This window comes from Perognathus longimembris, chromosome 15 (assembly GCF_023159225.1).
Source record: "Perognathus longimembris pacificus isolate PPM17 chromosome 15, ASM2315922v1, whole genome shotgun sequence".
NCBI lineage: Eukaryota > Metazoa > Chordata > Mammalia > Rodentia > Heteromyidae > Perognathus > Perognathus longimembris.
The window spans coordinates 10,774,046-10,786,729 of record NC_063175.1 but is presented as its reverse complement, the minus strand read 5'-3'; the positions used below and the strand labels follow the sequence as shown (position 1 = coordinate 10,786,729).

Genomic DNA, 12,684 nt, shown 5'->3' with positions numbered 1-12,684 from the left:
CAAGAGTGCCTGCCTCGGATACACGAGGCCCTAGGTTCGATTCCCCAGCACCACATATACAGAAAAACGGCCAGAAGCGGCGCTGTGGCTCAAGTGGCAGAGTGCTAGCCTTGAGCGGGAAGAAGCCAGGGACAGTGCTCAGGCCCTGAGTCCAAGGCCCAGGACTGGCCAAAAAAAAAAAAAAAAAAAAAAAAAATATATATATATATATATATATATATATATATATAATCTAGCTATACAGATTTCTTTTTGAAGTCAAGACTTTTTGACAAATGAATAAACTTATCTGATTTTCTAAGAATCTACATGTTTAGAGACCATGTTGACAGTTGTCATCTCACATTTCAGGATTCCGAAGACATAATGCTTAGATTTTATTGATCATTTTCTATGAGCTGTTCATAGAATTATAGCCCCTTAACAATATCGGCCAAGAAAGTTCATTGAGATTCCTGGGACCAATGGAGACCACTCTTTACAGACCTGGTACAAGGCCACGCAGAAGAGGAAGAGCACCATGTAGATGATTTTGTACATTACTATTTTGCCCTCGAAGCTGACGAAGAAGAACATGCCCCCGCAGACGTAGATCCAATATTTGATGAACATGGCTATCACCAGATTGCCCAGCACCTTCATGATGTCCTGGTCGTCTTCTTCCTCCTCCTCTTCCTCTTCCCTCCTTTGCTCTTGCTTCTCTTCCTTTATTTCCTCATCTTCCTCCTTCTCTCTGGGTTCTCCTTCCACTTGTACATCTTGAAGTTCTTCATCTTCTAAATAGAAAACAGTGCCATTACATTCAGTGAGTTATCTGACCAGACACCACACTTCAGCTGTATAATATACATCGGACACAAAAACATGTATTTTATGAGTCAGTATATAATTGAGATGATTTTGGATTATTCTAAGAAACAAGGCAACATTTAGGCTGAATTCATAGCCTTCCTGAAATGTAGCTTAAAAGAAAATAACTTCAGCAATATTTTATACGAGTCTCTTTATAGAACTTCCCTTTAATTTCTGATGTTTTCTAGATGTAGAATCTAGAAAAATAAATAGGTAATGATGTATATGAAAATAGGGCTATCCATTTCAAATTCTCATTCTTTCATGGTTCTAAACAATCTAAGTGGTATTGACTGTATTCAATCAACCAATTAATCTTAATTTTAAAGTATGCTTGTAAGTATCTAAAACTGTAAATACAGCTATCATTTAGTTTAAATTAGGTTTAAGGAATGATTAAAATTTAATTGCTTTAAGTATTTTTATGCACTGGTATTAAGACACTTAATCTTGCTTTGAAATATGTTAATACTCTGGACATTGTTAACAAACCTACCTAAATTTCAATAATTTACTCAAACAAACAGTAGATTCTGAGTAAAAAGTATGAAAACGAAGGATTAGATTTTTTATCTCAAATGAGCCATTCTTTACCCAAATTAACTGGCTAACTGATCTGCTGAACAGACATTCAATCTTACCAAGGCAAGATTTGACTCTCCTAAATACATTTTTGTTACTGTGTGATTTAATATATAGCTATCTCAGAAGTCTTGGTTTTCTCAGGGATATCTCATTAAGGTCACTAGCCTAGCTTCTGAGAGCATCGATACCCTCCTTTCCAAACAGAATGCCTTTGACCTTATAAACAGTTTCCAATCCATGCTATAAACAACAACTTTATTGATATGCCCACAGAGTTGGGGACCAAATTGTTCCCATTTACCTATTTATCACTAAAACCATAGAGATATACATCAACTAACTTTACTTCCTCTTTCCCTTCCTACTTTCCTCCTTTTCTTTTGTTTTCAGAAGAGGATTTTAATCAAACATACTTAAGTCAGTTCCTCAGTTTCAAGTCACACTGAAATTATGTCATGTGGGGAATTCTGAAAGTTCCCTCTGGAGTCCCATGCAATGCTAAAATCTCGGATTCTATCATAACATCAAATTTTATAAAACTTAAAAAAGAACTACCTTCTCTACTATTGTTATTTATGGCTTCAAGTTCACCACCAACTCTGATTCAACCTAAAGCCCGGGGATTTTTAGGTGCATTTGGGCCTCTCTGTAATTCTGCTCACCATAAAAATCTGTGCTCCAACACTCCCCAGAGGACTTACCTTTCTCTTCAAGCTCCTCACTTCCAATTTTGACTTCAGACAAAAGAGCCTCCTTTTCCTGAAGGGCCTTTTGCTCTGTGAGGTGCTGTCGCAGCAGTAGCCAAAAGGTAATAGTGAAAAGAATCTGAAATCAGAGTGAGCAAAATGAGAACTCAGCACCATTCGCAGTACAAAGACATCCCTCAAAACAAAGTGTTTTCTGTATAGGATGATGGGAGCACTATATAGGAGCCTTTTAATTTTAATTTGAAGTAAAATCATTGCCTGCCCCCCCCCCCCCATCGCCAGGATTCCAGCAGAGAGGAATTGGTTTTTGACCTCTGATGCACACGCGTGTGTGGTGCATGCCAACTGTCCAGGAAGATGAGCGAGACAATCCAGCTCCCCATCAGCAGCTGGATTTGCTACTGATGTCACCTTGATTGTGTCCTGAGTGGGGTGTCACTGCCATTGGGAAAGGGGGGCGTGTTTCCTGTGTAACACTTCTCTTATTCTGAGGAGCTCTACAGATACAAAGAACACTTTTATTCCAGAACACAGAACCCTTAATTGTTTCCCTTAATCTTCCTTCACAGAAAGAAGATGAACATTTCCCCAAGGGCCAGGGGAAAAACTTATCATTTAGAGAGAGAGAGAGAGAGAGAGAGAGAGTTACATTTCGTAGGGAATGTAATATCTGGTATGTAATAAGGTTTTCTGTAGATAATGACATTAAAATGTGATCCATATATCATACAATTTGTTCATTTAAGAACACTCAAGAGCTAAGTACAAAGAGAAAAAAGTCAAGGGCTGCAAAATGTATCTTAGAGTAAAGGCACAAATGGTGCTTGGAACATTGGATGTCCCCATGCAGAAAACTGAAATGAGACCCATATCCCCCCTCTTGTACCTTAAGATCAAGAGAAAGAATGGGGGAAACACTGGGACATTTAGGCATGAGCAGTAACTTCCTGAGTAGAACTCTTAAGAGCTCAGCAAATAAGAGCAAGGCTTGATAAATGAGATTACACCCAACTGAAAAGCTTTAGTACAGCAAAGGAAATTGTCACTGTGTGTGGTGACTCAGCTATACATCTGAGGAAGAATTAATGACCAGAAAGCTATATGTCAAAGAAGGAACAATACAACTAAGGGCAAGTGATTTGAACAAACACTTCTCAAAATATGTATAACAGTTCCATAAATAAATGAGTAAATGCTTAACATCTCTAGCTGTCAGTGAAATGTGAATCAAAAGGATATTGAGCTTTTCTTACTTCAGTCAGAATGACCATCATAAAGAACACAAATAACAACAAATGTTCATGAGGATGGAGGGAGAAAGGAAATCTTACAAACTGTTGGTGCAGCTGTAAACTATGCAACCAATATGGAAATCAACAGGTGGTTCCTCAAAAAAAAAATAGAATTTCTTTATGATCCAATGATAGCACTCTTGGGCATTTACCTGAAGGAAGGTGAGTCAAGAAATAGAGGTACCTGCACACTCACGTTTGGTGCAGAACTATTCACAATAGCCAAGCTTTGAAAATAGCCCAGATGCTTTTAAAATTGATTCACTGACCCAGAAAATTCTCTGTCTCTCATCTCTCTCTCTCTTTTTCTCTCTCTAAATCTGTCTACCTACCTATCTCTATATTGATGAGTATAATATACAATGACATTTGATGTATACATATATAATGAGTATATTTAATGGAGCATTATTTATAATGTATCTATGAGTATTATATACAATGATATATGATGTATACATATAATGAGTATGTATAATGGATATATACACTGGAGCATTATCTATAATGTAATATATATGTTATGTGTATATGGATGCATTATTACTGTATGTATTATATGTTCTTTATTAGCCATAAAGAACAATAAAATTACGTCAATTGCAGGAAAAGGAATGGGTCACGCTAAGTGAAATAAGCCAAGTCCAGAAGGACAAACAAAAGTCACATGTATTCTCTCATATGGGGATGTTAGACATAAAATGTAAACATATATGTAAACACATACGGGAAAGTATATGATTGATATATGTATGTGTGCAAAAACATGGTGAAATCCCTTTGAATAGTTTAGATGAACTTTAATACAAATGATTATTAGAAAGTTGAAATGTCCTGTCTGGGGTGTGGACATAGTGTAAAGAGGAGGAGGAACATGATGGAAATCCTCTATAGACATGTTTGAAAATGGAAAGTGGAGCTTGCTGAGATTGGTCTGGGAAGTAAGTGGGGAGGAGGGAGAGCAATGACAGGGATCTCCCTGATCAAGGTACATTATATGCACATATAGACATGTCACAACATGTCTGCATTGAAGGGAAAAAGAGGGAGAGTGAAAGAAAAAACCATGCTAAAAAGGCACTTTGTGAGCAACTGTGTTATGGGGGAGTTTTGCATGGAGCTCAGCTCAGAGAGAGTGTGGTGATGAATGAGTGATAACATCTCCACAGTCCCTAAGAACAGGATCACTGTCTCTAAGCAACACAGATGCGGCCTGTGGCCTAAGTACTGAGCACCCTCCCAGACTGCTCTCTGCGTGCATTAATCTCAGCCATGTCCATGAGTAGCCCCATTACTGTCACTCAGTCTCTACTCCATCACTGGTGGAGAGAATTTTTGAAGCGTGTCCCTCTTCCATATTTGATTGCTTTGACTGTCCTAAAGAAAAGTCACCTACACGGCACAAATATACATTTAAAATATACCACTTTGCTAACCAAACCAGCACTGAGTTAGGACACTTCATCTTTTCAAATATCAACTTTTAAAGTAAATAAATAAATGAGCAATGGAACAATTATGGGAGGCCTAACAACAGATGGCTTGCCAGAACAAGAAAATAAGTGTCGTGACTTTTTCTGCTAAAAACATTTTTTTAAGGGTATAATCAGGGGAAATGTTGGCATTTCATATCCATCTCAAAATATCCATAATAGAAATGCACTATTCAGCCCGTTTTACAAGTTGGTAATCTATCAACTGCCTCTTGGTATATTTTATATTGCATTTAAAAATTTTGATTTCTAGTCAGTTTTTTCCTACGCTTTTTGACAATTTACACATTGCAATTTGCACATCCAAGTGCGACTGTACTGTTATGAGCTACACTATTCTATACTTTATAAAGTAATTCATACTATAATTCTTTGAGAAGAAAGCATTGTCATTTTAAGTAAAAGTTAACAGCACAGCAAAGGGCATGCTCAGACTTAGATTGAAGAGACTTCTGAGCAATGTGAATTACTCCTTAGAACCTCATGTCTGTTCATCTATGCAAAGCAGTAAGTGTTTAGAGCCTAGTTTTTCAAAATTTTTGCTGGATAAGATCATTATGATCATTACTGTTTGGTTTTTTTGTTGTTATTATTTCCCTGTTTGTTACTTGGCTTCTTGTTTTCTTACAGACATACCTTTGATGCAAGTTCCCCTGGTTCTTTCTTTTCTAGAAATCCCGGGACCTTTTTAATTTCAGGAAGTTCAAAACTCCATATGTACTGCAACACCAACAGCAGATTTCCGTAAGCAACCATAAAAGGGGAGCTGATCATGGCGTACTTTCTTCTGTTGCGAATCATCCAGAGGGTGCAGGACCAGATCAACAGCACGAACGTCAGCCAGCTGTGGTAGGTGATGCTCCAAGCCTCCAGGGGGAACATCAGAGAGCACACCTGGTCACGATCAATTTGATGTACACTCCTCACCTCGGCTAAGTTCAAAGTTCTCTAGAGAGTCAACAGCAATACCAGGTTCACTAAGGAAAGGACAGAGTTCTGAAGAAAAGGGAGAGAGACACCAGGCTGGAGAACCGGGAAGGGAAAAGAGATGGGCTTTGCGGAGGAGGGTAGCACTGGCTTTGCACTTCCTGTGGCTAATGGAGGCTCCCTCACCTCTAGACTATTCATTTTCACCCTACTGTGAAGTATTCACACAACTGCAGAGCCCGTGACTCATGCCTGCAATCCTCACTATGCAAGAGACTGGGATCTGAGGATCAAGGTTTGAGGAGGGCCTGGGCAGGAACATCTGTGAGATTCTTATCTCCAATGAACCACCCCAAATCCAGAAGTGAAGCTATGGCTCAAGTGGGACTGAAAAAGCTAAGAGGCGGTGTCGAGGCCCCGAGTTCAAGTCTCACAACCAGCACAAAAATGAAACTAACGACAACAAAAAGCAAAATGTGCAAGTGACTTTTCCCTTCTTTTCTAAACCACTTGGAGTCAGCAATTATTTATAAACAATGAGTGTGAGTTATTTCTGGGCTAAGAAACAGGAGCTTTGAGAATCTCAAGTTAAAGTACATATACAAGCTGGAGAGGTAAACATGACAGAAGTTAAGAAATTAATAGATGGACATAAATTGAACGTTCAGCTTACACACACACACATGCACACACACACACACACACGCTTGTGAGTTAATAAAGGTGGGTGCCAGTGGCTTACACCTGTACTCTTAGCTACCTAGGAGGCTGAGATCTGAGGACTGTGGTTTGGAGCCAGCCCAAGCAGGGAAGTCCTTGAGACTCTTATTTCCAGCAGAATGCTGGAAGGGAGATGTGGCTCAGGTGGTGAAGCACCAGCCCTGAGTGGTAAAAGCTAAGGGATTAAGGAACAGTACCCAGGCCCTGAGTTCAAGTCCCAGGAGGGGCACACAACAGAAAAAAATGCTGTCAGGAAATTTCTATATTTTTTCCTCCCTTCACATTAAACTTTCAAAGAATCAGAAATGCATTTCAGGCTGGGGATATAGCCTAGTGGCAAGAGTGCCTGCCTCGGATACACGAAGCCCTAGGTTCGATTCCCCAGCACCACATATACAGAAAAACGGCCAGAAGCGGCGCTGTGGCTCAAGTGGCAGAGTGCTAGCCTTGAGCGGGAAGAAGCCAGGGACAGTGCTCAGGCCCTGAGTCCAAGGCCCAGGACTGGCCAAAAAAAAAAAAAAAAAAAAAAAAAGAAATGCATTTCAAATGACAGCTACAAATAAAATCACTAAGGTGAATTCATGAATACTATGAACCAGGAAATCTGTTATCTACTATTGTAGTCTCCACTACCATATTATTTTGGGAAAAGGCCTTTCAAAATTTTGTAGATACATTGCAGGCTTACTGAGATCAAACACAATTCTGAATGTTATGCACTACCAAAAAGCAGGTCTAAATTCCAGAACATTTTAATAATCTGTTTTATGTACTAGGCAGGAATGAGGTACATGAAGTCAGCATGGAACTACAAATATTTTTTCTCAGCAATTAGCAAACGCAAAACTCGCTTTCAAAGCAATAAAGTCTTCAAAATTATCAGCTAAAGCATGTGGTAATTATACTGGACATTAAAACCACTTTTACTTAAGTTAGTAACTGATAACTACAACTGTCCAAATTATTTTCCTGAAAGTATTACTCTTTACAAACAACGTTTATCAAACATTAGATAATATGTAGTGTTTACATAAAAATAACACACTGAATGGATTTATATTCAATAATGTATCTAATGAATTTATCCCAGTAGGAAAGGAGAAGTAAGTTTGTCATTTTCTTTGTGTCCTTCAGGAGAATTTTCAAAAAGCTGTGAATCCATTGTTCTTCTTCAGCAGGGTGAGGGTAGCAATGGATATGAGGATATGTGAGGAAATGTAATCTGATCTACCTTTAGGCTGTGGTCATTGGGAAGTGGAGACTGAGCTGTGTGGTTTCCTACCTTTGATTTCAGAGCTGTCTGGTAAGTGGGCACACTCACACCATGTATTTTGGAATAAGTACAAAATCATTGTAAGCAGTCTTGGGTCCCTGAGCCCTCTGCCTTCATCTGATTAAAATGCCTGCTGTAATATGGACCACCTTTCCACAGAGGGCAGGCAGGGGCAGTGTGGCTGCCTAAGACTCAACAGCACCAACCAGGATCATGTCTGTTTTGGTGGGACTCCTCCATACCTGACACTTTTGATCATTGGCTAGCACTCTACCGACTGAGCCACATATCCAACAGCAAGGGTTGGTTATTTTGTTCTTTTTCTTTTCTTCCTCTTTTGTGGGGGTGGGGGTGGGTGGAGGGTATGACACCTGGACTTTAACTCAGTACCTCACACTTTTGCTCACTGGCTAATGCTCTACTAACTGAGCTATGCCTCCAACACCAAAGATCATGTCTCGAATGAAAAACTGCTGGTTTTACTACAGACTATCTTTTCTAATAAGTAAAAAAAAAATGTATTCAATCTTTTTCAAACTCTATTCCTTTAGAGAGAAAGGAAAAAAATAAGTGTGTAGTGCTTTGAGTTCAAATAAGAATTATAAATTGAATTTGTACTAAAATATTTAATCATCACAGATTTGCTGAAGTTTGGAGCAAGAGATATAGGGAAAAATTTCAGTAAGAAATCAGACCACAGAATTACTTCTATTTAAACAACAGAGTTGGAGCTGGGTGCTAGTGGCTCACACCTGTAATCCTAGCTACACATGAGGCTCAGATCTGTGCGTTGCATTTCAAAGCTAGTCCAGGCTTACCTCAAATTAACCACCAAATAGCTGGAAGTGGAGCTATGGCTAAAGTGGTAGAGTGCTAGCTTTGAGCACAAAAGCTCAAGGATAGTACAGGCCTGGAGTTCAAGCCCCAATACGGACGGACATACACACACACACACACACACACACACACACACACACACACACACACACACAGATGGGCATCCCAAGGTGAGCACTTTTCATTTCAGGAACTTTTCCCACCTCCTGTCCCATGTGGTAGTGTTCTTACTAGAATCTGGAGTTAAGTCATATACAGCTTTTCTAGGAAGTGTCTGCTCTGGGTGCCTGGCTAAGTTATGTCTATATACTTTGCCCAGAGTTAAAATATTTTCATTTTGTATCATCATGGTGTCCCTGGAATCTCACCACTGACAACAGAATTCGGAAGAGTTATGTTATACTAAGAGTATTGTGCTTTTCAAAAATATATCAGATCTCCCAAGAATTTGTAGTTAGGGAAGGAAAAGATTAGAACTTTCTATCTCTTCTCCGACAGTCAACAACCTATTGTGAGAGCTGTAACTTGGAAACAGAAGTGAGCAGAAACAGCATAAATAGAGAGCTCACAGTTGGAACCATGCTGCTTTAATGCTTGTCTTGGTAATCAGTGAAGATGGAAAACCTCATCCAAATCGATGATAGTAATCAAAGCAGCCTATGACAAGTGTGCATGTCATTCATACCTTTACAGAAAAGCCACACTATGTCCTCTTGGCCTTCAGTTGGAAAACTAGAGGACAATGTGACTTGACAAGCTAATTTGAGAAAAATGTATTAATATTTAAAAAGAGAATGAATTGAAGAGCACATTACTTCCTAGTCGATAGCATAAAAATCCCATGAAAAATAAATATAACCCACAACTGTCTGCCAAGCCATGGGCAAGATTGAGCTCCTTATGCTGGCTAGAGGCCGGGGGTCCCGGGGCCTCAGGGGCCTGCACACCCTTTTCCAGCACTGTAGTAGGTGCAGCTCATAGATGTACCTACCATCATGGCAGATATACCTACCATCATAGCGATGAGGGCACAGATGTAACTTTGTTTCATGATAAATTGGAACACAGAGACCATGGCATGAACTTTGACACTTCTTTTTTCCTCCTGGCTCCTTTCCTCTTCAAATTCGTCTTTGTCTTCTTCTTCCTCTTTCTTTTCTAGACAGACAAATACCTTATATAACTATTCATGCCAATGTTTGATATCTCTACAAATGGTCCAGGCCAATGTAGCATGGTCTGGTTTGGACACAGCCTGTAAATTCATATTTTAGGCAGTTAATAATGCCTCCAGAATTCAAATAGAAGCACCAAGTTCTGTTTGATGAGGGTCCCAATATACAGCACTTCAAAGTTCCCATTTGAGAGAGTGTGCAAGGCAATCTCTAAGACGATCTTCAAAGCTCTACCTGCTGGTACTCACACCTTCCGGGCACCCTTCCCAGGGTGTGATGGAGCTTCTAACTTAAAATCGGACACAGGGGAGGCAGAAAGGAGCCACAAACCAGTAGCTTGCTGCTTTTGGCACTCATAGCTGCCATCTAGAACCAAGGTTGTTTCTGTTTCTGTGCGGGGCAGGGTATGGTCTTGAGCTAGTCTCAGTGAAAATGTTGGCTCATTAGATTCACTAGCTGTATGGCAGCAGAGAAGCTTGGTCAGAGCACAGTGGAAATGCTCATGACAACTTAGGAAGAGCAGCACTTCAGAACTGGCCTGACTAGACACTGTTCCCTCAGAGAAAGCTTACTGAACCTTTAATGATGCTAATTAGCTAGCTGACATCACCAGAGACATTTCCAAACAGCGGGGGAAAAAAAAATTCACTATTGTTTTGTAGTCCCATTGCTACTACCAGCACGCATTCAGCTTTCTCTTTTTCAGTGCTAAGGTGATTCTGTGTCTGAATTGTCCATGGTCCCTGTCCCACAGGAAAGGGCTGGGGAGATCCAGCAGCCCGGCACAGATGAGGAGCTGGTACGGACAGCGCCACATTCTCCAAGGGCTCCAGAATTCCACTTTCCCGGTCACAGCTGCAAGGTTTCCATGGAGACTTAAAAAACAAATGACAATAGCAACAGGGCTCACATCCCCTTCTCCCCAAGCTCTAAAAGCAGCCCAGTAGTGAGCTCTTTGCTATTTGCTTTGTTGTGCCCAACAAAGAAAAGGAGAGAGTATTGTGGGGTATCAGTTCTGGGTTTTCTAGAATAAGTCTGCTTTCCTTTAACATCACCTGCTGAGGGAGAAGTGCAACTTCTTACTCCCTCTTTTTGTGGGTGTGTGTGCTGGTACTGAGGCTTGAACTCAGGGCCTCATAGGCTAGCTTGGCCTTTTCATTCAAAGTTGGCACTCTGCCATTCCTGATTTTCGCTGGTTAACTAGAGAGCAAAGTCTCATGGAGTTTTCTGCCCAGGCTGGCTTCCAACCACCGTCCTCAGATCTCAGCCTCCTGATTAGCTAGAATTCCAGGTGTGAGCCACCAGAACCCCTCCCGCCCCGCCTGCCCTTTTCTTTTGTTGTTGTTGTTGTTCATGGACCAAAAGGACTGTCTTGAATACTTTGTACATTCTCAGGGAAACTACTGACATCATTGAAATAGAAATGAATAGAAATATTAGTATACAACTAGCTACCTACACAAATCCACACACATCCCTGTAGCTTTCATGTAGTTAAAAGATTAACATGTTGCCTGTAATCCTAGCGATTCAGGAGGCTAAGATTAACGATCAAGGGTTGAAGTCCTATCGGGCAGATGCATTCAAGAGACTCTTATCGCCAATTAACCACCCCAAAAGCTAGAAGTGGGGGTGTATGTAGCTCAAGAGATAGAGAGCCAGCTTTGAGCAGAAAAGAGACAGCACTCAGGCCCTGAGTTCAAGCCCCAGTACCAACACCAAAACAAACAAACAAATGCATGAATGAGTAAATAGCAGTGTTGGTACTAAGTATGGGCAAACATTAAGGAAATGAGCTCAGCTCTACTGGACCTAGACCTAAAGAACATTTACATATGTGTCATCCTAAAGAATCGAACAAACGACAAACAGGAAGCTGCGCTGCTTGGGGAGGAGGGGGGACCCGAGCCCTGGGTGAATCCTCCTCCCCCTGCCCGTACATTACCTGAGGACTCTGATGGCCCCCAGCGGTACTGGGGGGTGGAATACAGGTCGGTCTTGGCAGGGCCGTTCTCTATGGGTAGGCTGGGATGGATGGTATGGTAGTCTACGGGATTGCCATTGACCGTCACCAGCAGGCCCTGGAAAGGAAGCCAGGGAACAGGACACCTGAGCCAACAGCTGTGGGCTTCCTACATTGCATATGCCCACCCCACGCGCCACAAACAGCCCGGTGACAAGAAGGAAATGGAAGCTGAACAATGTAGGCAATTATCCAGATAGTCTACTCGTAACTCCTACAATTCTCCCTAAAATTATGTGGGGTATTATTAGTAGTATTTAATATTTGCCACCACCAGGTTTGAACTAAGGACCCAAATCTTGCTTTGCTGGTGTTCTGCCACCTGACCCATGCCTCCAGCCTAGCTTCTTGTGCTGGATATATTGGAAATGGAGTCTCATGAGTTTTACTGCACAGGCTGGCTTCAAACTGCGGTCTTCTAGATCTCAGCCTCCTGTGTAACCAGAAATGTAGGCATGAGCACCAGACCTGTCCCTACAATCCGAATCTCTCTTGGAGAATGGCGAGCACTTCCGCTGTGCCGTGCACCTCTGCCTCACTCTGCAGTGTGGACGTGAGGGAAAGGCCCATGGGGACACTCACCTCCTCCCTACCCCTCCGCTGGGAGTCCTCCCCCTGTCCTATTTCCCCATCCCCAGTCCTGGGGCTTGAACTTGGGGTGTGGGCACTGCTCCTCTTTCATTCCAGGTGAGCACTCTACCACTTGAGCCACAGCTCCACTTCTGGTTTTTTGTAGTTACTTGGAGGTAAGAGTCTCACAGTCTTTCCTGCTCGGTTTGGCATCCACCTTGGATCCTCAG

The 12,684-nt window shown here is 41.3% G+C and overlaps 1 protein-coding gene across 1 annotated transcript in view; it reads right to left on the bottom strand.

Moving 5' to 3' along the window:
* Piezo2 (piezo type mechanosensitive ion channel component 2) overlaps positions 1–12,684 on the bottom strand; it is a 343,119-nt gene that overhangs the window by 91,586 nt on the left and 238,849 nt on the right. The window contains 5 exon segments of the mRNA XM_048363082.1: positions 487–773; positions 2,139–2,262; positions 5,566–5,877; positions 9,699–9,844; positions 11,807–11,942. Of these exon segments, the coding sequence (XP_048219039.1) occupies positions 487–773; positions 2,139–2,262; positions 5,566–5,877; positions 9,699–9,844; positions 11,807–11,942 (1,005 nt within the window).